Genomic DNA, 24,784 nt, shown 5'->3' on the forward strand with positions numbered 1-24,784 from the left:
CGTGGCCTTATAGTTTTACGTCTCGATTTTGACAAAGTACCGCGCACAGATGATTGCTTATTGATTTCTAATAACAGTACCGACGAGATAAGTTATGTTTCATTTATTTTAAGTCCGAAATGTGCTTTTACGACAATACCTCGGGCAGCTTCGCCATGGCTCCGATATTGGCCGTCAGCCGCGGTGCTGTATTTTAGGGTTCTTATCGTAGCCAGACACTGATATCTGCGAACAAGTGTATTGAGAAATAGGTTCTGATGTTTTTTACGGTGATCACAATACAAATCTTGGCTGAGTTTTTCGTAAAAGCCTCTGAATTTGGTACAGTCACGTGTCAAGTTGTCAAAATTGTACAACATGGCGGTTAGCAAGGGGAGGGGGGGGTACCTCTAAACGCCTCTTTCTCGTTTGTCATGAGGCACAATTAAAACACGGTCTAAAAATATTCGCTTTGGAAGGCCAGGTGCACTGGAAATGTTTAGCTACTTGACTTTCGAAGCGAAATGACGGGAACATACCTGGAGAAACTTGATGCGTGCACGCATTTAAGCCTGCACAATAATTTCGTTTCGGTCAGTAAAAAGGATACCAGCTGTCTGGGCTAGATAATTAAGTCACGAATGTCACCTCTTACGCTCGAAATGTAAACATAAAGCCGGGGTTACACTGTTTATGCATCATAGAAAAAACACTCTGCATCGAGATTTGAACACGAGCCATCGCGAGATCCCTGCTTCGAATGCCGAGTGAAAATGAGTTCAGGGAGGAAACTTGGGCACGCGGCATTCGAACCACGGACATTGCGGTGACTCGTGTTTGCAGACTGTGTTTTGCGAGATGAATGAGCAGTGCAATCCCAGCCTTACGGATTTCTTTGTAGCCTCGTCTGAATTCGTAGTGTAATTGACGTTATACCAGAGTTCAATGACGCTTTATTATTCTATCGTTGACGAAATAATTGTTTTATAAGCCAGATAGATAGTAATCACCGTCAGCTTAAGAAATACCGGGCGTGTGATTTCTTACCTTAACTCTTCTCGCTTTGTGATTCGTTCTTGGGCGTTCTTATCACAAATTGCCAAAATCTAATCGGTTTCGGAGCGATAATAAAACTATTGGGTCCTGGCACGCGCTGCGTTGTCTAAGACGTCAGTGTCCATAGTTTACCATGTCGTATTCCCTTTCCTTGTTTCTGACAATAATCACCTCACGACAGTCCAAGCTAGGAAGCGATAAAAACTGGGTGATTGTATTGATTGGGAAGACGCCCATTCATGCCATAGTTACTGTTTTTTTTGTTTTTTTTTATAAATCTTGTCAGCTTAGTTTTGAGTTCATTCTCACGACTTAGTACGGCGAAATGTGACTTTGTTGTTTCTCTCGCGTCAAGGCTGTTTCAGGCGTTTGTGTGAGCTGCAACCAGAGTAACCAAGGCGACGAAGGAATCGGAACCACTGAAATCTATAATTGCCTTCCGAAACTACTTCGGGCATTTTTTTTTTACTTCGTTGTGTATTACGAACACTTGTCCGACATGTTAACGCAGCCTCTCCGAACAATGCTTTTCCCTGAAGAAAATCTCGTCACAAACGTCAGCTATGATCCGGTACAGCTGTATTTTCAAATAACAACACAAAAAATAGGAACTTATTTAACACTTAGGCAGTCTTCAGTCGATCTCTAAAGAGGAGGGAATGCAGAAAGAATACGTTGCTATGAACCTCCAGTGCGCATTGTTGTTCGCATATTTCGCTGCGGCTGAGGTCTTGGCGCAGAGCCGCAGATGGACACCGAGCTTTCACTGGACAGAAAAAATGACCATAAAAAACCCGGACAACAGCCCTTACTTCAACTACCCAGATCTTGGGTCTCTGCAAGATGCATGGAAGGTATGTTATTAAGATAAGAGGGGGTGGGGGACGAAATACAGGCTGTCTTCTTAAGGCTTTACTGATTTGTTTAAAAAAAATACACGTAAGCTATACTTACGCGGACTGTGCAGGTGAGTTAGACGGTCAGAAAGACATAATATCAGTCGATAAGCATCACGCAAAATCAGTTAATTAACTAAAATGTGCTCATTTACATTTTTATTGATGAAGATAAATATATGATTCCTATCAGAAACTTGCTGAGTATCATCTAAAACTACTAAATGAGTAACAGAATTATTTGGGGCGCGTAGGGAGCGCGCTAAAGTTACCATCATCGAGGTGTCCTGGAGGCGAAGTGGTCCCGGGTTTTCCGGTTTAGAGGGACACACCCCCAACGATGACCGAAACCTGAAGAAAGGACACCTGATTTGGCACCAGCAGCGGCTTTGGTGTAGTTTTGTTCACCTTGGGGGCCGTTCCACCGACCGCGTCCCCCCCTTTCGGCTTCACTTGGGATTTTCTCGTGTGTCTGGCTTGAGTCGCTATATCTCCTCTTTTTCTTCCTACCTTTATGGTTACAATACCGGGTGATTCAAGGAGACGGCAGGCTCTTCAAATTAACCGGAAAATTTGGTTTCTTAACCTATCGCGCTGCGACTTTCTGCAAAGTTGCCCAGAGATGGTGCTTTTTTTTTTTTGTAAAACTTGCAAAGAGCGAACTTACCTGAGGAAAAAGTAAAGAAAGAAAAAGGCTTAGCTCCTATGGAAACGCAGCGACGCCACCGGTCTGCAAACAACACTGCGCCGTTTCGCATGGGACACAAGAGATGGCGCAACGAACGCCGCCAACGAACGAGCATACGGCGCCGAGAGCCAGCGTCTTTAGCAATCTTTTCGACTCGAAAGCGGCGCGCGTTCCGCGGGCGGCGACAGTCGCAGAAACAAAAACAGGCGCAATAACAACAAGGAACTGCAGTTCCTTGTCTGCTAAACACGCCGGCTCCCGTCGTCGTATGCTCGTTCGTTGGCGGCAGTTGGTGTCGCGACCGCTTGCGCCATCTCTTGTCTCCCGTGCGAAACGGTGCCGTGTTGTTTGAAGACCGGTGGCGTCGTTGCGTTTCCATAGGAGCTAAGCCTTTTTCTTTCTTTACATTTCCCTCAGGTAAGTTCGCTCTTTGCAAATTTTACAAAAAAAAAAATGCACCATCTGTGTGCAACGCTGCACAAAGTCGTAGCGCAATAGGATAAGAAACCGAATTGTGCGGTCGATTTAAAGAGGCTGGCGTCTCCTTGAATCACCCTATATAGACCGGAGTGTACGGCACATTGTTGCCCGATCATTTTTAGAAACCATACTACTTTATTACAAAAGACGAAGAAAGCAGAAATAACTACATTATGATTAAACAGAAATCCAAGGAGCGGTAATGACTCCTGAACTATCGTTTCCTAAAAGCATTGCATGACCATACGCAAATTAATTTTTTGAGTATGCATTTTAGGACTAAAGAAATATCATACAAAGACATGTGCGTGGTAGAGATGTTTAAAATTCGCAGCGTCGTTTGCAGGTGTTAGTTCTCTGCAATCATATAATTATTCTTTACGGTTACACAAATACGCGCTTGCAAGTAATGTAATGGCACGCGCACATTTATGTTGTAGTCGTGTTGAAACCAATGTTAGTGATACAAGCGTTTGATTTGTTCTTTGTGTAAGAGCGTTCATTGAAGGGTAGGCATTCAATATAGACGGACATCATTAGTTTGCTGTGATTTAAAGTGGGGCAATGCCTGATTTTCACTGTCGACAGGATACGAATGCTTAAACGCGAGTAATACCCGTGCCACACGGGTAACTCGAATGCCGTTAAGAACGAATGACATTTGAAGGATCGGCCAATCAGCGTGCGATACCCCGAGGTTGGGGCATTCCACGCGCGACAGATCGCGAGCCCATTCGTCGATCACAGGAATGTCATTTGTTGTAAATGGCATTCGAGTGGCCCGTGTGGCACGGGTACAAGTGCCCTATTTAGTTGGCCCTGCCATGCGTCTTGTTTAAATATTGAGAAAAATAATAAGAAATGTTTCGTTTTGATGATTGCAGGTCCTAGAACAAACGTCAAATAATACGTATTTTTTGTTGTTTCGCACCGACGCTTCCGTTTATGAGAGATGTATCTTCACATCAGCAAATATCACAGACAAAACGAACAAAACCGCAAATTACACAATAATGAGTTACGATACGAGAAGAAAGAAATAGTAAGTACTTCACTCATCGGCTAAATAATAATAATAATAATAATAATAATAATAATAATAATAATAATAATAATACATCTATAATGATTATTGATAATGATAATAATAATGATAATAATAATAATAATAATAATAAGATAATGTTCATTCTGCTTTCATGTTTTTTTTCTATATTTTGGGGCCCGTCAAAGCCCAAATAGTCTTGTGGAACATGGCCCGAAAGAGGTAGTAATCATTATATGCATACTTAGTTAACAAACTAACACAGATAAATAATCATAGTTTCCGGGGCAGGGCGGAAAGGGGGAAGCGGTGGGCAGTCAGTGACTTTGTACATGGCACGCATAGAGACAGTCAATCACAGTGGACCGGTAAAACATTATAGACATATGTACAGGTACATGTAGAGATACATAAAGAGTACATGTAGAGACGCATAAAGAGTATACATAGAAATATATACATGCAACGGGAACAGATAGTCCATCACAGTGGACCGGATCAAACATTATAGAAATATTGAGACAGGTAAGATAAAAACGTACCGACAAGGTTGTCAAAATAAAGGTAAGAAAACATTAACGAATACTGAATGTAGAATCCAGTCATTGAGGATTTTGTTTAGCTGCCTTTTTGAGGCAAGCGTAATAATGTCACCAGGAAGTGAATTAAATATTTTCGGGACATAAATATCACGACTAGCTTGACCGTAGCGAGTATAAGAACGAGGCGCAACATAGCGAGGACAATCTCTTAGAACTCGGGAGGACATGAATTTTTTTTCTTTTAAATCATCCATCCAAAAGTGGCGCAAAATTACTGAATCCACGAACAACTTCTGGCAGGAAGGTAACCCAAGATACTCAAAAATATTTCCGCATTCTGTTAAATCACAGTTATACGCCTCGCTCTTCAGTAAGTTCCGCAGAATATTATCGATCTGTACTTTCCATCTTATGAGGCAATTGGAAAAAAATACCTAATTTCATTGATATTGTAGTGAGTGCGCAGGCGAGCTGGTGGAAATTAACCATTCTGATGTTAGCCTGAGACTGAGGCAGGAAAAGAGGAAGTTTCAAAGTAGAAGAAAAAGGAACAGTCGAGGATACGTCTCTAATTAGAGACGTATCCTCGACTGTTCCTTTTTCTTCTACTTTGAAACTTCCTCTTTTCCTGCCTCAGTCTCATCAGAATACCTAATTTCATATCTTAAAACTGCAAGACTGCTGGCAATAGCTCTGCGCACACAGATCGGCGCATGATGTCTACTTGTGTACAGAAGCCAGGCAGCACTTCTGAGTTTGCTAAAAATATAGGACAGGTGGGTGTTCCAAGCTAGGTCGCTGTCAAAGTAAACGCCAATGTATTTCACTGAATTGACGTAAGAATCGGTCGTATAGGAACAAGAAGCGCAATAAGAGGTATGAATTAACAGAGGAATGTTCTACTACATACTAAACTAGTTTTTGAGGAGTTAACTTTGATACAGTTGTCAAGAAACCAATTCACAGCAGTGAAAACAGCTTGTAGTATTTGTGCGGCCCTAGGCGCGCGGCGGCGAATCTATTGGCGGTCACAGGCGGCACAGGTTCAGGTTCTGCCGCGCCCTACCTCCTAGATCATGTTACCGCCAGGCAGACTTGTACGTAATCCGTTACAAGTAACGAAATTACTTGTAATCCCTTACATTTATCAGTAATTTAGTAACGGAATAATTACATATCTTCTAGAGTAATTTTAAAGTAATTCCCTTACATTTTTTGCGTAACGGATTCCTTGTAATCCGTTACTTTTTTTTTTAGGGTCAACCCCCCCCCCCCCCTTCTAAAGGAGGGGTTGTATTTATTTTGGTAAAGTCGAGCGCAGTGACACTGTCACGCGCAAAGGGAGGCTTGGCACCCTTCAGTTCCGCAAAGCCTTTTTTGTTTGCAAATCTATTTTTTTTTAGACCCTAACAACAATGTCAAAAAAAAAAAGCAAATAAACATTTCTACAAAAAAAAAAAAAGGGGGGGGGGCGGGAAGTATCCGTTTTGTTTTTTTTTGGGCCTTTTTTTTTGTGATCGAAAACGGGGAGAGGAGGACGGGAAGGGATTGTGTACTTCTTCGAGAAGCTCCAGACGGTAGGTGCGCAGACAAGCATTAACAATGTCCTTCTCGTTTATAATGACTACGACCATTTTCATTATGTCCCAACACCAGACATCCGCTAAAAGAGATGTGATAATATGTGAAGATGTTATTGCCACAAGCATCCTCGTTCGTTGCTGCACACTTATCATCTTCTCGAAAACAGGATGTATTTTTTTCTGTTTCTTTCACCTTATTTGACCCTGTTTTAAAAGCTACTTGCTTTCTTGTAGTCCAACTTCTAGAGTTGGCCCACTTTATTTGTGAATTCCAGCCAGGTGATCTGCATCACAGTCACCCTCCTTGTGAGTCAGCTTTTTGCGAACACTTTGAAAATGGTAATAGTCTTCCTTTCTTCTTCCTGTTTTTCCCACAGCAGGACGCTTCTTATTTGAAGCAGATATTTTTACAAATAAGCATAATTATGGCTGACGTAGACTTGATATTCTGGGCTTGGGGAGAGAGTGAAACTCGAAAGTGGGGCCCATAGCGCGGTTTACTTAGTACTCTGCCCTTCGCTGCCCGTGGCATCAGCGGGCGTCTATCTGGAGAACACCGGAGTAAACTGCAGTCGATTCGTGCTCCGTGTGTTTTTGAACGGCACCAAGAAAGGTACACACGGCAAACGTGCGTTTACATTTCGTTGTTTTAACCGACGTTCTTATTAATTGTTGTTATGAGTGTCCTTTTTTTATTACTTGTATTTATTTACTGGAAACTTTTTTTCATTCACCAACGTCTCAACCGAGGCTCGACCTGTTCAAAACCAAACGAAGAAGAATATCGAGCCAAACTGGCCAAACGTTATTTATCATTGAATTATCACCTTACTGTTACAACTATGTTTTTTGCTATTGTCTGGCAATATATGCCGGTATAGTAGGATGGACGCCTAAATCAATTCTTATTCTAGTTTTGGCTAGGTGTATGAGGACTTCTATAGCTTTGCGATTTCGAGAATGGAGAATTTTAGTCGATCGGTCCGATGACTCCGTTAACGATACTCGATACTCCGCCGCCGTCTGTGCGCAAATGGAACAGGTGGCAACACTAAGAATTTGAATGACCCTCTTCCGTTTATTTGTTAATTGAAGACAATATTGTTGAAAGTAACGCCACGAAAGTAACGGATTACTTTTTGGGGTAACGGTCACTTACTTTCATGGAAAGGTAATTGTCATTGTAATAAATTACAATTTAGCCTTGAGTAATTGTAAATGTAATTCCTTACTATTTTTCAGTAACGTGTACAAGTCTGCCGCCAGGGTTGTAGGCTGACCTGTTTGCAAAGTCGCTCCGGTTGCTTCCTTTACGCCGCGTAGACGGAGACGCTATACGCCGGCTGTTGAAACAGGCACCGCGAAGCATGTTACAGGGTGGCGCACCTCGATCGCTCCGGTCCATGGGCATTTTTGGGTCGGTTGTACAAAAATATATAAGACATTTTCCCTACAAACTACCGTCCACCTCTGTGCTGTTAATTTCTATTTTCCTGACCACCCCGTAGCAGTTTTACGCTTTTTAATAATAATGAAATCGTGAAGAACGGGTAAGTGCACGCCCCATGCATTTATGGCAACCGCGTTAGCGTCAATTTGGCGATATTTCGCGCTTTATAAATTAACAGCCACACAAATATTGCATTACGTTTTGTAGACTCTGTTAACACATATTATCAACGTCAATTTGAGAGAGTTTAAATAATAGAGAGTTTTAGTAATACGTATAGGGGCAAACGCAAACCCCCTACGTTAGCGTTAACGTTGCGTCGACGGAACGTCACGGAGCGTGTCGAATACGCACTTTTAGTACAGCGGAAGAAGAACGCATACGTAAAGACTTGTAGCGCCATCTAGATGTGCTCCTGTAAACTGCTTCAAACAATCTAAGGTGGGTATTCGGTCAAGCAAATCCAATGCCCCGATTCTCCTCGCTTTGTTACGGAAGGACGGAAGTGCGTGTTTTCGTGTGCCTCTTGTGTACGTGTTTTTTTTTTTGTACCGACCGCACGGTAAACATCTTTTTGGGTTCGACGGCGTCGCCAATGTTCTTGGCTATCGACACCCATCGTTGTGGGTGCTCGAAAGGGTTCGTCGCGTTGACTTCTTTGAGGAAGTTGATGCCATCTTCAGTGGTAAAGCGAACCCGTACAATGCGCGTAGCACTTCCGCTGGTTTGCCTCACCGCCGCCATTTTTCAAACTGGGCTAGTCTCGCGCTCTCCCGTGCGCGACGAGAGCAACGAGATGGCACGCAGGGGACCGCTACGTACGTTCGCAAAAATCGATAGCGAGCGTACGTACGCAAGGCTCGCCGCAGTACGTACGTATGGCGCATGCGCAGTGTGGAGGACGCAACGTTAACGTTAACGTATGGGGTCTGCGTTTGCTCCTATACGTATTACTAAAACTCTCTAATAATAAATATGGCCTTTTTTAAATGATTTTCAAGATAATGCATTTTCGATTGAATGTCCTTGTGTGAGCAATTCTTCTAAATTCCTCCCGCTAACCAGGACAACAATATTTCACGCAAAGATGAACTATATACAAAGTAACACCCTGGCAAGGGTTTGAGACCTTAGCTTTTATAGATACGGAGAAAAACATTCTTTAATCCAGATCGTTATTGTGCATTTTTTTGTTCTCAAAATAACTACCCTACATAAAATTGAAAGAATAAAACACGGAGGACAAGCACGGGACAACGACTTTCTCTTTTTTCAAAGAAAGTGGTTGTCCTGTGCTTGTCCTCCGTGTTTTATTCTTTCAATTTTATGTATTCATGTTCAACCCACTCGCCTTCAGCAGTCCAACTACGTTAATACTCGGTGATTAATACTTTTTGCAATCCTTCTTATGCCTAATTTGTCAGTGAATATTTCTAGACCCGTAGGCAGAAGAGTTTTTTGGGAGAAGACGCCCGAAATTCTAGCATCGGGCGATACGCAAAACGCGCACGTCACTGAGAGGGTGCTGACAATTTTTTTCGCAAACACAAAAACTTTTTTCTGAAAACAAGGATTTGCTTTATTTTTCTTGGCATGAAGCCAGCAAAATATTTTTTTTTCATCAAAATTAAAAATGGTCACCGGATATGTTTGTTTGATCCTTTCTGAAAACGCCCAGCAGTTCAAGAAAAAAAGAAAGCTCCCGAAGACCAAAATTAAACAGTTCACACAGCAAAATTGAATGGTTAACGGTATGCACACACACACACACACACACACACTCACACAGACAGTATTCTGAAACGCTCCGTTCAAATAATCGGTATTGTCGTCTAAGAGCAGTTGCGTGCCCTTCTCAGCTAGACAATCGTATTGCGATTTGGGTATCATCAGGCTGCCCAAAAAACTGCTAATCACAAAAAATAGGTGCTTTTCTAACAGGTTTACCAAAACAGGTAATATTGATATGGGGCGGTAATTCTGTATCACATTTGGTTTCCGCCCTTAAAAATGGGTCAAGCAATAGCCACTTTGATCTCTTTCTTAATCTTACGTGTCCTTATGAAACCGTTAGTCATAAAAAGAAGCACGTGTTTTAAAGACGAAAAGTTAATTTGGATAAAGCCGAAGGTAATTCTATCTGCTCCAGGTCATCTAGTCCACTTCATACTAAACAGTCGACTACCAAGCTTTTTCATCCATATCATAAAGAAAAGCAGACGAGTTCTTTGTATCTTTCAATGATACTTCCTAAACACAGCCACTGGGTGATTTGTCTGAAGAAGTGGCGAAGAACGTGTTAAGCTTTTCCGCGGTTTCCTTACTATTGTCGAAAAAAATTTGAATATGACGTCACCAATTGAGCGCTAACTGTAGTGATCTCTAAGACCTCTCACAAGGGACCAAGTTTGTGAAATATTGGAACGATTTTGTGAGAACCTTTTTTTTCAAATAAAGTCGTTTAGCTAAACGTACGTGGGCAGTGACCTCGTTCCTTGCTGCATGAAATTCCGCGGGCAATTGTATATTTCGAGGAGCTCGCGTACAACGCACCGAAAACTTTTATCAGCGATGGAAGCTAAAATATGACTATTTAACCAAAAGCGATCTGGCCTTCGTTTTTTTTTTTTTTTTAACTAAACGTTACGCTGCGCCTTCGCCTTGAAAGAATCGTAGACTTGAACAAATGTTGAGTAAACATCAGAGTGCGATGTCCCTTGGAGAAAAGAGCCCCAAACGTGTGACGAAGCCAATCTGTCCAAAATCTTTTTATCGAAGATTTGAATGATTTGTCGATCACTTTTCGGAGCCGCTGCCGGGGCAGACTGCCATACCATTTGACACCCAACAAAAAAATGGTGGGCCAAGTTTTGCGACATTAATGCCGTTTCAGTGTTGCTTCTAACGTCCCGACACAAATATGGTAAATACACGAGGACACCAGTCTACCGCCCACCACCTCGGATATGGTTGGTGCACTGAAAACGCTTTCAAAACCTACACCAGCAAGCGTTAGGGTAGTCGCAAATATCGAATGTTTAATCTTTCAGCAAATCTATGTTCATATGTCAAACGATGCCGAATAATACTAGATTGCAGCTCGTGCCAACTTGTCGCTGTGAGCTCATGAAGACATTGCCCGTATCTTTTGGAAGGAGGTCTACAGCGCGCGAAAATACTAAAAGAGTGGAAGGAGGTCTCAATTTCTAAGAAAATACGTTCTGTGTAACCGAAAGTTACTTCCTGACTTGAGACATAGTTATTCACTTTTCGCATATAGTAGCATCCTCCCTCCAACTGAATGCTCGTGAGAAAACTAAAGGAATTGTAACCCAATAACGGGTAAAGATCCCACAAAGCTTAGGGTTCGTTGGATTCCGTTAAAGCAAAAGCGTTAATGCGAGGCAAAATTGCATTAACCATCACTTTAAGACACTCCGAGTACTTTCTCAAACATCTAATGTTCATGTACAGAACAGAAATTGAGTGGCAGGGTGCAACGAGCAACCGCCTCAACTTATTGAAGTCCTTACACGTATTGAAAGTCACCGTCGCTGTCTAACGCATTTTTTCCCTCCAGATCCTTAACATTGTTTATACGGACGATGTGCACATTTTCGAAATACCATTTGTAAATTCCTCCCGACTTTACCCAAACAAATTTCTACTGCATTGCCTTCCCCTTTACTCTAGCATTCCAGAAAAGTTGCCTGCATGAAAGATGCAGGTGTTCGTTAAAAAGTGTTCTTGAAAGATCGTCCGAAGAAGGCAGCTTCGGCAGTCTACTACGTTAGACAAAGGCAGCTTCCTTTAGGTCTACCCACTAATCCTTCCAATCAGAGCTCGACGTTGTGGCGTCTTCGCACGCTTTCGTCTCCTTCTCTCACTTAGCTTATCGGTGCATATGTTCTGAACTTAACTTGCTCGTAAAATGTTTTGATTTCAGCGAGAATGTCACACTACAAGTGAGAGCTCTGAATCAAACTGACTACCCGCTTGAAAACGTCATAAGGGCAAATTTCAATGGTATGTATATACTCAAACCATGCTTTGAAAAAGAGGGAGGAGGGGATATAGCCTCAGAGGGTTAACCTTTCAACCCTTCATTCAAACTTATTCAAATTTTTAGGACGAAGTAGGCCTTATTTTAAATTATAAATTCAGAAGTTTCAGCCTTACCAATTATACAGCATCCTACGCTTCTCAAGTTATCAAAACGACGGGACTTCATTAAAAAGGTTTAAAAAAAATTTAATTGCAATCCAAAAATGGTGTGTTTGAGTGTGAACTAGAGTGCTTTAGTACAAGTTAAAATGAAAATTGTAGAAAAGGCAATTCTAGAAGAGAAAAAGAAAATAATAACACCCAGAAATCAAAAATAAAAATTCACAAAAGTTTTATCTTAAAAGAGCGAGTTTTTTCGTGTTTTTTTAGACAGAGTATTCTAATTTGTTTTTGTTTTTTTATAAAATTTCAGTTCAGGACACCCCTGCATTAAGTTTTTATGCTTTCAGAACGTCAAATGACGTTCTGAAAGTTCTGAAAGAAAAACTCGCTCTTTTAAGATAAAACTTTTGTGAATAAAAATTCACAAAAGTTTTATCTTAAAAGAGCGAGTTTTTTCGTGTTTTTTTTAGACAGAGTATTCTAATTTGTTTTTGTTTTTTTATAAAATTTCAGTTCAGGACACCCCTGCATTAAGTTTTTATGCTTTCAGAACGTCAAATGATACATTTCATTCTACATTTCCTGCTAAAAAGTTGAACTGAGAAAAATGCATTTGAAGTTTCAACTCCAGGTTTCTCTATTTTCTGAGTCTGAGGCATACAAAAGCACCTTCCTTTTTGGAAACTTCATTGTCCCCAGGGAATTAACTACCAGCTTGCGTCGTTGGTGAGCAAGCTATTTTTGGTAGGAGGCATTCCTCGACAGATAAACTGCCGAGAACCATGAGGCAAATTATACCGAAAAGCAGCAAAGTGGCAATCTGATCTGAATGGGAAGATACTGTTAAAAGTTCACTGCTAAAGATAAGAAATTATCACGTCACGGGGCAGGACCAATCGTTAGCCCTATCTTGGGTCTCAACCACTAAGATCGCTCATACGATATGTTTTACATTTTGTCAGTCTGTATTTATGGGCTTGTCCTGGCCATTGATTCTTTTAAACTTCGGAAGCTGCGAAAGGCTAGATTTAACGAAAGAGGCGCTTCCAAGGAGGGTTAGATGGTCTGCCTATGTTACACGAGAACAAAACAGGCCTAATTAAAATGGTGCAAATTTCCTTCCTGCTCCTTTGGAGGGCTGCCGACATGCCGAAAATATGTTTTCTAGCTAAATCCTCAATCTATATAAATGAGCGTTTTGGAAAACCATTATATTGAAGTTAGTAAGCATGAATATAGCATTAAAAAAAACTTTTTCTAAAAAATGAAATTCCAATGCCCTTAATTAGATTCGGAATTTTCTTTTCATCGGTGACAAATCTAGGTTTTTTTGTTGTTTTTACACAGCTCGCACAAATAGATAAGTGGTAGATATAAACGAATGCATCCGGAAGCCGGTCGTTTCGTTTTGGCATAAAACAATGGGATCCAGAAATCACTCATCTACTAGTAGAATTGTTTTCAGGCATCTAAGCGGTGGTGAATGCCCTTGAAAGTCTCGCATTCGAAACTTTTACCGTCCATATCAATATATACTTATATATTCGCGGCTTGAGATGTAACGTTGTCTAGAGAAAACAAGCGGATCTTCAAAAAAAAAATGCTTTTTTTATCTTTACTGTGGTGACCTTTGAACTTGTGCTCGTTTTCTGTCTACTCTTCTGCCCAACAAATAATATTTTTAATTCACATTTGCAATAAACACAGAACGAGGACGTGCATTCATTTGATGAGACTATCTGTCGATTAAATGTAACTTATTTAACTTTAAAAATTCGTGCACCTTAGCCCGATTTATATATATATATATATATATATATATATATATATTCCTCTAATTTACCCAAGGTGACACACGGTGTTGAGTAAATATTGGTTTAAAACTAAAATGTTGGGTTAGATGACGGACCGGATTTTACAAATTAAACCAGTATGAGTACATATTGAAACCTGCTTTCTTTGACTGGCCATTACTACAAATATTGCACCACCATGGTGCCCACATTTGCGTATTGTCAAATTGTGTAGTCTACATTTAATCAGGTTAGCTACATTCGGGCATTGTATGAAGGCTGTCGTAAACCTTACCGAGTCCTAATTAACTTCCGCGTATAGATGATCTACCGAGGTTTCCAGGCCAACTCTAAGATACTGAAGCTCCACCTACCATGAGAAGAAAGCTAGGGCTTGGTGCTTAGGGGATACGTTCCGTGCAGGTTATAAGAAAATAAATTTTACAAAGAAATAACTTAAAAAAACGAAAACTCTCTTTACTAGTACAAGCTTGGAAAACTTTTACCTCAACATTGGTGGCACTAGAGTCAAAAAACTTAACCTATTGAGGATTTCTACTAAGAAACAGAGTGCTCCGAATATTAGGTAGGTTGTTGTAGCAAAGTTGGATTATGTAAAGGCAATCAATGCGGGTTTGTACTGGGTTCCCACGGGCAGGCACGGTTGTGGCTTTGAAGCGGCCAGATATGTATCTGGTTGCAGTGGCTTGGCCAGAAAGGTTTATCTGGGGGGTGCAGAGATGGCTCGGATGTTGATGACTTGGGATGTGAGGGCAAGGGGAGGGGAGGGGGTGTAATAATATCTGTGTATTATAGGTCGGCTGAATGTTCAGGTGGGGGGAAGGGAGGCTGAAGCCCCTTAAGTTCCTCCCCTGGCAACGTCACAGCCTGGTGGCACCAGCTAATATTAGCCTATGTTGGTGCCACAATCGTCCAAACTAGCTTCACTGCAGAGCTGTAAAAGCTACTCATGACAGCTAATTAAGTTACAGTTGCAGTTACCTCAGTTGAAATGGGGTTAAGTTACAATTACACACTTACAGTTGTAACTCGTTAAAGTTAGTTTTCAAGAAATGAAACTAAGTTATACATCACAGGTACTTCAACCGAAGTGCACATGGGTTCCAAGCCGGCAGGGAGGTGAAAAAGAGCCTCCGGTAAGACTCAGCAGAGCAGCAATCCCCGTTTCACTAGGAAATCCAGTGAGACTACGCTGTCTGTTACGCGTCTCCGACTGCAGTGTTTACCACGTCCCTGAGAAATGGTCCCTAGATTTCCGCCTGATGACGTCATACAAGTGTCACGCTGTCGCCGGCCGCGACCCTGGCGGTGTCCCAGCAGTGGTGGTGGGTGTGACGGACACCCGTTCTGCTGCAGGCCGCTCTCTAGTATGTCAGTTCACGGAAGCTTCGACAGCCAGAAGCTGGGACGCCGCGACGACTGAGGAACTCGCGCTCGCACGTGCTTCTGGCCAGTGTTTCTACGATCGACCGCCAGGATCGGGACATTCGACAGCATGACTCTCCGGCTTCCCTGACGTCATTGGTTGTTACTTCGAGACCACTTTCGATGTATTGGGGGGGGGGGGGGGGGATGACGATAAACACACCAGTCGGAGACGCGCTCCAGGCACCATACAAAACCAAGACACCCTTAATGATCTAAGCCCCCTAATGAAACGTCGTTTGTCGCTCTGTTGAGGCTTACCGGAGGCTCCTTTTCACGTTGTAGTTACTTGTAAACTATCGCATCTCGGATGACTATAGGTGCTCTGATTACCGACGCTTCATTTAGTTCTAAAAAAAGTATCTGCTCTGAACTGACATTTTGAACCCTGGAGAGTGGGTAAGAAAGTGGGGAAGCCATTGATTGCACTCTGAGGTAAGGTTTCATTCTAAAATTGTAAAGCGGGGAGTTGTTAAGATTGTGCTAATTAAGTCAACAAAGTTTTCTTGTGCTCACCGTTTGGGCGCCAGTTTGGAAAAGCAGCTTCGTAGATTGTTCTTCGCGAGCTACAGCAGGGCGTTCCTGTTTACGGTCATCCATCATTTGCTGAAAAATTTGAACTTACCTATAGGCGTCGGAGTAGAAAAAAGTACCGTAAGATCCCCAGAGATGCCCCACCTTCGAAAGATAATGCAAGCTTACTTTTGGACGATTGGCTACTTTTATAAATCTCCGAGAGATAGCACACTTCAAGTAATTGCAGGGTCTTGGCCAATCATGACCTCAGCTAAAATGGTGTTACTTAGACACGGCAAGAGATAAGTGAACATTGCTGACTGGGAAGGAAAGTTGTCTTTGGTTCATCGCCCCTCATTGCGATTACAGGTTTCGTAGATCTGAAAATCTAAAAATAACATTTTTTTCATCTTTTTTTTTTTATCGCACACCTAAAGTTGGCTCACCCTTTATTTCACCCTATTTGCTTTCGACTTTAGGTGGGCTAACTCTCGGGATATTACGGTAGGGTTTTTTTTTTTTTTTTGCCTCATTTTCATAGTGCTTCTCATAACCTCAATCCGCTAGTGAAGACGTTTGGTGTAACAGCTGTTTTCCAACCCGATTTTCGGCTCGACCGGTTTACACCTCTTTCATCACAGAAGGCTGGTTGTAACAAAAATCAAAGAACCTCTTGTGGATTACAATCTGGGTGCAGTTGTCAAAATTTCTGCGAAATTCGGTTCTCGCTATCTGGGTCAGACGGCTAAATGTCTTAATGACAGGTTAACTGCACACGAACGAGCGGTGAAAAGCGAATCCGTATGTTCAGAATTACCGAATCATCTCTCTTCATTTAGCAATCGTGTCGTTGTTCGGAAAAATAGTGAAGTGCCCCACTGGGAAAGGGATTCCACCCCACGATTCCTGGACACGAGCGCGCCAACACTACTTGCGCCATCTATCGGCAGCGATGGCAGGACGGCCCGTAACTCAATGGGACGAATTAGACTTTCTTTATTTCACGAAATTCTAACCGGTGCATTATTTTGCTATCAGCAGCCTTTTTAGCAGATACACTTCTCGTTCATCTTGCTAAATTTAAAGGCCGTGTGCCTAAAATAAATAGAGCCAACTGGCAATAGAAAAAAAAAGCATTATCCTTATGGGAGTACGGCGTAATGCAGAGCAATGTTTGAGTTCGGTCTCGATTAATAAACAAACCACTCCGTATTTCGAGTTGCTCTCTTCGGTTCTATAAGCTCCAGTTCTCTAACTAAATCTTGGTACTATTTTCTTCGCGATCCGTCAATTCTACAAAGTGCCCTGGTCATTAAAATTACAAAAGGCAGGGCCCTCCAAATGAATTCAGAGCTGTTTAGAGTAGGAAAAATCTGTTTCTCGCGCAAATTGAGACTAAATGAATTAATATTATCATAAATAGTACATAATAGATGAGAATTATTAACTCTTAGCACATATTTACGGCCAACAATTGTCCAAAAAGGGGAGTGTCATCGAACATTTGGGCAACTGCGCCACTTTCAGGAGCGTAGGGTTCAAGTCTCAGCGAACTCTCAGCAGTAACAGAATATTATAGAGCAGGTCTACTACTATAATCCCGGAGAGCATTTTGATAATCGTATTATTTTACAAGATATTGCAGCGTGAACATGATCACATGGGCCCAAAATCCGTCCAAAAAGGGGCGTGTCATCGAAAATTTGGGCAAGCGCGCCGCTCTCAGAAACCTAGGGTTAAAGTCTCAGCGAACTCCCAGCACTAACAGAAGACTATAGAGCAGGTCTAGTACTATAATCCCGGAGAGCATTTTGATAATCGTATTATTTTACGAGATACTGCAGCGTGAACATGATCACATGGGCCAAAAACCATCCAAAAAGGGGTGTGTCATCGAAAATTCGCGCAAGCGCGCCGCTCTCAGAAACCTAGGGTTAAAGCCGCAGCGAACCCCCAGCACTAAGAGAAGACTATAGAGCAGGTCTACTACTATAATCCCGGAGAGCATTTTGATAATCGTATTATTTCACGAGATATTGCAGCGTGAACATGATCACATGGGCCAAAATCCGTCCAAAAAGGGGCGTGTCATCGAAAATTCGGGCAAGCGCGCCGCTCTCAGAAACCTAGGGTTAAAGTCTCAGCGAACTTTCAGCACTAAGAGAAGACTATAGAGCACGTCTACTACTATAATCCCGGAGAGCATTTTGATAATCGTAATATTTTACGAGATATTGCAGCGTGAACATGATCACATGGGCCAAAATCGGTCCAAAAAGGGGCGTGTCATCCAAAATTCGGGCAAGCGCGCCGCTCTCACGAGCCTAGGGTTCAAGTCTTAACCCCTACTACACAAAAAGCACTTGAACTTTCTGCGTCACACTGTTGGACAATGCCCCCCCCCCCCCCCCCGAACATCTCAGAAGTTTATTGTAAAGAACAGAAGGTAACAAAAATCAGAGACCCTCCCGTGGATTGTGATCTGGGTGTAGTGTGTAAAATTTCCGTGAAATTTAGTTCTTGCTATGTGGGTCAGACGGCTAAATGTGTTAATGACAGGTTAACTGGACCCAAACGAGCGGAGAAGCACAAATCCGTGGGTTCAGAATTAGAGAATCATCTCTCTTCATGTGGCAATTGTGTCGTTGTCCAGAAAAATAGTGAACAGCTCCACAGGGAAAGGGTTTGTTATAAACGTTTACTGAAAGAGTCGTGGATGGTGTATAGGCCCGCTAATTGTTTTAGCAACAAGTTCGTTTCTCTAGACATTAGCATGAAAGCATTTCTTAATCTGCGACCTTTTCTTTTTTGTGGCTCTGTTAGAAGTTGGTTGACGTCATTCCCTTTGTTACTTAGTGATCGCTCGGTGTTTCCCTTTGACTTGTTTGGAGATTCGTGTTGTCGTTTCCTTCTGTTTTCCCACTTTACTGGGTTAAATATGTCAGTTCTTTAACAGCTCGCCTGCACCCTTGCATTAAAAGTTGTTCAGACCCGTTACATTTGTATCGAGATACTCTGTCATTTTGTTTTGCGCTGGAGGACACATGCAGCGAAAAAGTTCTAGAAGCTCACATTCACCATCATCGTATTGGTGGCATTTACTATCTTGCGGTCATATGTTCGCGTGTTTCAGACGATCGTCTCGTGAGTTTAACTACCAAAAGTGTTAACCGTTTGCGTCAATTCCAAAAGTGCTACTCTTGCCGCTTCGCAATGTTGATTTATAATCATTTTCAATCAAGTCAGGCTCAATATTAACAAATTCTAGTGTCATGAAAAGTAAACCCAGTAATGATTCAAACAATTTCATCGACAGGTGCTTCCACTAAATTGAAGTGCTCGGAGATGATGCTCAGAAGTGAAAATTTGGAAAGTAACTGTCTCTAAGCCAAGTTACAAGTCACACAAAAATTACTAAGTTGCATTTATACCGTATGTAAACTAACGCTTTTAATGCACTTTAGACGTTCCGAAAAAATCAGTTTATCAAAGTATCGTACTGCAATTTACTAGAAAGGTGCAAAGATGTAGTGAAAGTCAATTAAAACTTGTTGTTGGCCTAGTTGGTTCATGATGCAGTCTATAGGTTTTTTGCGCGACACAAGGGACAATCACAAGCGAGTAGACACGGACAAGCGCAAACTTTCAATTAGTTTATTCGTGCTCGATCGACCACGAACATCCAGAAAGAGCATGCGCAGCACGCTACACAGAAGAAAAAAGGAAACAGAAAAACAGATAGAAAAGTCACCCACCAAGACACATTCCACGATAGTCATTATCAAACCAGCAACCCGGATAAAAGCTGCACTTCACTTTCAAACAAAGAAACCGAGGTATCGCTAACACAGTCACGTCCCTTCTTTATAAGAGAGGTTCCATCAATTCTTTGGCTGGGCTATCTTTGCTTCTACCCAAGATCCTGATCTCTTGAAATCGCGCCTCACACCCACAGCCGGCACAGTGAGTTTGCAAGTGTGCATTGGCCTTAAATAGTGTGCATTGCAGCGCGATACGTTGAGAAACCGATTTTTGCAGGCGGTCTAAATTTTCTTATAAGTGTTAATTTTCATGATGTTGTTCCTGAAATGTTATTGTAACTTGCAAAGTATTTAGTTAGAGAAATGTAACTAACTACAGTAACTCAAATAGTTGTAATTAGTTTCGTTACTGCTTCGCCTCACTGCCAGGTTAGGACTAGAGTGCAACCTGGGAGGACTTCAGTAGCCTAATCATCTAAACCAGTGGTCGGCAACCTTTTGGCGAAGCGGGCCGAGTCGCCGCGAAGCCTAGGCGGAACGGGCAACGGCAAGCAGCGGGGGAAGGGGGGGGGGGAGGGGAGAGGAGTTAAAATTGAAAAAAACGCACTTGCACGAACTTACATTGACGTACATAAATCGAAAATGAACAGTTTCTTTATTTCACGACAAACAGCATGAGATACGACATTTCCACGAAAACGTAGAGTCTTAACATTTTGGACAAAACCCCGAGACTGTTGTGTTGTCCTTTCCCCCCCCCCCCCCTTCCCCCAGTCTCGGGGTTTCGTCCAAAATGTTAAACCTTCACCAGCTTGTTTGCGCCCTAACTTTTTGTACGTAGAGACTCCTCTCAGAGAGACTTTTGGTGTTGAACTGCGCTCAAGGAGGATAGAATTGACTGCGCTCGCCAAACCACGAACATCCACATTCAAGCTGCTAACTGCGAGTCGCAAAACATTGTGGAGGTTCTCGTTAGTCATTCGTTAGCGGAAGTTAGATTTTATGCACTTCATTCGTGAAAAAGTCTGCTCGCAGACGAGCAGCGAAGTAAAACGTCAACTTAATTTTTTTTTTCCTTAGCTGACTGCGTAGGGGGAAGGGCGGGTTACCGGGAGGCTGAGGGCCGTATGATACTACCTCGCGGGCCGGATCCGGCCAACGGGCCGCTGGTTGCCAACCACTGATCTAAACTATATTAAAAGTGCATTAACTTGCTTTTGTACCCCGAAATCAGGAACACTCCCAAAAGCTACTCCGGCTCCCCCAGGAAGCTACAAGTTCGCTCAGTATGATAACTCCACCTGTTATTCCAGAAGTACTCCCTTTCCTGATAGAGGTAAGTTCAGGTTTTATGCTCGACAAGCGTGGAGCTTGTTTCTGTTGGTGGTATATCTAATTTAAATTACGAAAATTATTTTCTCACCCAGGAAATGCTGGATATGGTGATTATACGGGGAAAATTCTAGATGAATTGTTTCCCTATCCGGAAAGTGCTGACGATTTTGAAATGTATGTGGTATACAACGAGCCGCAATGTTATATCCTTAGGAGTCCGGCAGCCGCAGGAGGTAAGGTCATTAAAGCTTCAGCGAGATTAATGTCACGTCGTCTTGTGTTTCGCTAATTTAAATATGTATAGCACCTACAGTTTGCTTTATAACTGAAGAAAAAACTCCCAACTTAAGGTTGCTTAGCGCAAGGAATCTTGAGTAAAACGAGCTGTCCATAAGCTGTGTTACGAAGAATTTATTTTGCGATGTTTTTACTCAGATTTGCCCGTAGAGGCGTCCTACCTTGTAAGATGAACTCTAAGTTTTGAGGTATGTTCACTTAACAGAGGTCGTGTCTCAAACCGTTGGTAATCTTCATTGCCTCGAAGGCACATGTGCATATGTTAACCAGAAAAGGGGTATTCTTGATACCAAAGTTTTGTTTCAACTAAAAACGAGTGCACCAAACATTGCCCAGTATCGCGCACAATCAACATATGTTCCAATTACGATTTCAGACGATGACTTCACAAAACTGCAGTAAAATCTCTTATACTGCTGGTGTCGTGTGCGATTTCAAATACATTCATAATGTTAGTGCAACTTAATTTAAACGTAAGTTCGTTGTAAGTGGGAAACTTACAAGATAATTGAGAATGAGAGGTGGGCCCTAGTACAAAAGCAACAACATAATAGATGTTTTATGCATCGCTTGTGCAACAAATACCTAAAAGTGAATAGGCCACGTCAGCGATAATACGAAGATTTAATTTATGAAGAGAACACCATCGGCCATCTAAGCTTCACCATAGCTTGGCAAACGGCTAAGGCGTAAACCAATCAGCGTGTCAGAGCAAGACACTTGACTATACTCTATCACACTATGTGCACACAGTACTGTCAAAGATATGAGCAAAAAAGAGAGGGAAGCCGCTTTTGTACTAATTTTTTGTGAGGGGCTAATCTCCGAGGAGGAGAACAACGACGTCTGTGACACACAAAAGAGGGTTCGGGTTAAAAGGGAAGTTCCTTCTTCCTCTCCTCTCCAACTTCTCGCGTTACGCTCTCGCCCTTGTGTCCTTGTTAAGGGCTGTCACGTGCTTCACAGCCGTCACTCTGATTGGCTCGAGCGGTGCGTAGTTTTCGCTCTTTGCCAAGCCAACGTGAAATAATATATACTAAAGTTTGTTCCTGTGTTGCGCAGGTGGTAGTCATCCACGTTTCGTACCGCCAGCCTTGTGCCGCTGGCACGAGTGCTAACTTTAGCGCACCTCCACACTTTACATTTGAATTAATTCCTGAAATTTTATAATTTAGTAGTTCTTAATCGCCGACAGCAAGTTTCCAATTGGAACCATACGTTTATTTTCACTAACTAAAAAGTTACCTAACAAGTTTTAGTAGTTTCGTCCGACTTATCGTGACGGTGAGTCCACTATAATATGACCCTCTGATTTTAAAACTCATCTGCACAAACAACATTAGTGTACCTTTCATGTATTTTCGTATATGAATAAATTCAAATGAAACATCATGTATATTTACCATTTCCTCAAAACTGTCTGAGAGTGCAGTAGAAGTCCAGATTTCTAGTTATTATAAATAAATATTAAATTCATTGCAACAGGGTTTTGTTAAGTCTGAAAGTGTTGAAATTAACTTAGCAGACCGAGTGACGTTGGCTCCATTTGTTGCCAACTATGGGCAGGTCGATGCCATTTCTTTTGACTTTAACAAAGCATTTGGCCTTGTGCATCATGATCTATGTGTGCAAAAGCTATTGGATTATGAGGTGCGTTTGCCGGTGTGTTCGTGGTTTCATCATATCTTTTCTGGCGCATCAACAACACTCGTATTAACAGTGTGTTATCGAGATCATACATATCATCTGGCGTTCCTGGGGGTTTTATTCTAGGATCCTTGCCATTTAACATTTTCCCAATGGTGTCTCTCTTTGTGTAAAACATTCGAATTTGCTTCAGTTCGCTGATTCTATTACGATCTTCAAACGAACTCAAATCACATGTTGATTGTGAACTGCTGCAGGACGTATCTGCTATCTCATCATGGTGCAAAACAAAAATTACGTCTAAATAGTAAAAAACACTTGTTTTTTTTTATCACGCAGGAAATGTGCGTTTAATTTTTTTTTTATAAACAAGACAATCAAACGTTGCGAGGTGAATATTGCGTACATGACTTAGGAGATTATATTGATCCATCCCTTAGTTACATCATGTGTCAAATTTGGCTAGTTTTTGTTTGTGACTGTTAGGTTTGTGTTCGCTCTAACCCGTCATTTTAAAGAAACTTCATGAGTCGTCAGGCTTTATGCATGTGCTGTTCAATCGAAACTAGAGTTTGTCTCTGTAGTTTCGAACTGTCTGAAACTGGGGAGGGGGGGGGGGGGACCAGCCCTGCTAGCCTAGAACTTGTGCACAGAAAGTTGGCACATACAGAATACGACTATTATTAAGGCACCCGGTTCTTTTGTATCTACGAGTCAATGTTATTTCGGCTAAACTTGCCAATACTGGCGCCGGAATTTTCGAAATTATGTTATTTTGTCTAAAACTGCACATCGCAGAATACGTTGCCCCAGACTTATTTCTTCGCTTTCTTTAGATGTACGTCCTGTAAATTGTCGTCACCACAACACTTTCTACGTGCAAGACATGCGTTAAATGCCCATATTTTACTAATTTAAAGATATTTTAATGCACTATGGGCGGTGGTTGACATTTTTGGGAGTGAGTTGGATCTGAAAAGTATAGAAATCATCCACATTGGATAACATCAGTGTTCGGCTTTTCTGTCTGTTTTTTTTTTATTTTCTGTTTTTTCTCATGCACGTGCATGTGTGTGTATGAGTGTGTACCAAAACCAAGGCCAGGGTTGTCTCTGGACACAATACAAATAAATATCTAAAGAATACCTAAAAATATAACGTTTAAAAATATAACAGGGACAGTTACGGAACGCTGTGTCAGAATAATCAGCTGAGCTTTAACTATAAAAAAATTATTCAAAGCTTATTCTTGCCTTTCTCTTTCAAGAAAACATTGACACCCATTCAATGAGATATTCGTATTTTATTTAATTTTTTGGTGTGTGGTGAAACGGCTCGGGTCCGGGGTTTAAAGACATAAGAGAAAACACTATGCTTATCTAAGCTTTGTTTAACTTAGTAACGGTTTGTGCGACGACGTGACTAACGAAAGAAAAAGAAAACTCGAAAAAAAAAAACAGCAACAAAAACAGACAGGCAGAAGATTAGTACACACGACGAAGGCTGACTGACAACTGACATTTTTATTTTATAGTGTTGACTTACACCGGCTCTCCGCGCCGCAAATGACTTTTTTGTTTTCACTTGGAGTCACTTGCTTTCGAACGTTTAAGTGCATCCATAGTCGCCCAAAACTGTCTGTACGATGTTCGCGATTAATTGGTATTTCTTCAATTTTACAGGATGCGACTTGTGGCTTAGAAAAACCGAGCTGAAAAAAATAGTGGAGGACGCGGGAAATCAGATTAAAAACAAAGAAAAGGAACTGACGGACAAGAAAAAGAAAGAATTGGGAATCGATGAAAACTGCACTCCGACAGATTTTCAAAAACTACAGTTAGAACCTTACGTAGAAGCTGGCATTGGAAGATGGTTTCAAGACATCGCATGGAAACAGATTTCCCTCGACTGCGTTCTCGCCTACATGATAACCTGTGGTGAGCCAATATTTAGAGTTTACAATCCGATAACCTGTAATACCACACTAACAGGGCAATAAGTGCCAATTTCCTAGAATTAAGGGGACTGATTCTCCATTGCATGTTGTGTGGTGATGAAAAGCAGTCTTGTATGCAAACTTGACATTAAAAAAAGTATGTCACT

General features: G+C 41.8%; 1 protein-coding gene across 1 annotated transcript; it reads left to right on the forward strand.

The window, feature by feature from the left end:
• The first annotated feature begins 1,694 nt into the window (after positions 1 to 1,694).
• Positions 1,695 to 24,680, forward strand: LOC115316483. Its single transcript, XM_042293921.1, has 7 exons — positions 1,695 to 1,889; positions 3,984 to 4,141; positions 11,666 to 11,745; positions 13,281 to 13,283; positions 20,637 to 20,738; positions 20,830 to 20,970; positions 24,364 to 24,680. Exons 1-7 carry the CDS (start codon positions 1,695 to 1,697, stop codon positions 24,678 to 24,680), a joined length of 996 nt encoding a protein of 331 aa, XP_042149855.1.
• The last annotated feature ends 104 nt before the right edge of the window (positions 24,681 to 24,784 follow it).

Source organism: Ixodes scapularis, unplaced genomic scaffold (assembly GCF_016920785.2).
Source record: "Ixodes scapularis isolate PalLabHiFi unplaced genomic scaffold, ASM1692078v2 PGA_scaffold5__190_contigs__length_132052651, whole genome shotgun sequence".
NCBI classification, from domain to species: domain Eukaryota; kingdom Metazoa; phylum Arthropoda; class Arachnida; order Ixodida; family Ixodidae; genus Ixodes; species Ixodes scapularis.

Excerpts from the sequence above, each read along its gene's own strand:
- LOC115316483 (XM_042293921.1), top strand. The coding sequence starts at position 1,695 with ATGCAGAAAGAATACGTTGCTATGAACCTCCAGTGCGCATTGTTGTTC. Across the intron at positions 4,142-11,665 it reads GATACGAGAAGAAAGAAATA|CGAGAATGTCACACTACAAG; the intron begins GTAAGTACTTCA and ends TTTTGATTTCAG. Across the intron at positions 20,739-20,829 it reads TACTCCCTTTCCTGATAGAG|GAAATGCTGGATATGGTGAT; the intron begins GTAAGTTCAGGT and ends TTTCTCACCCAG.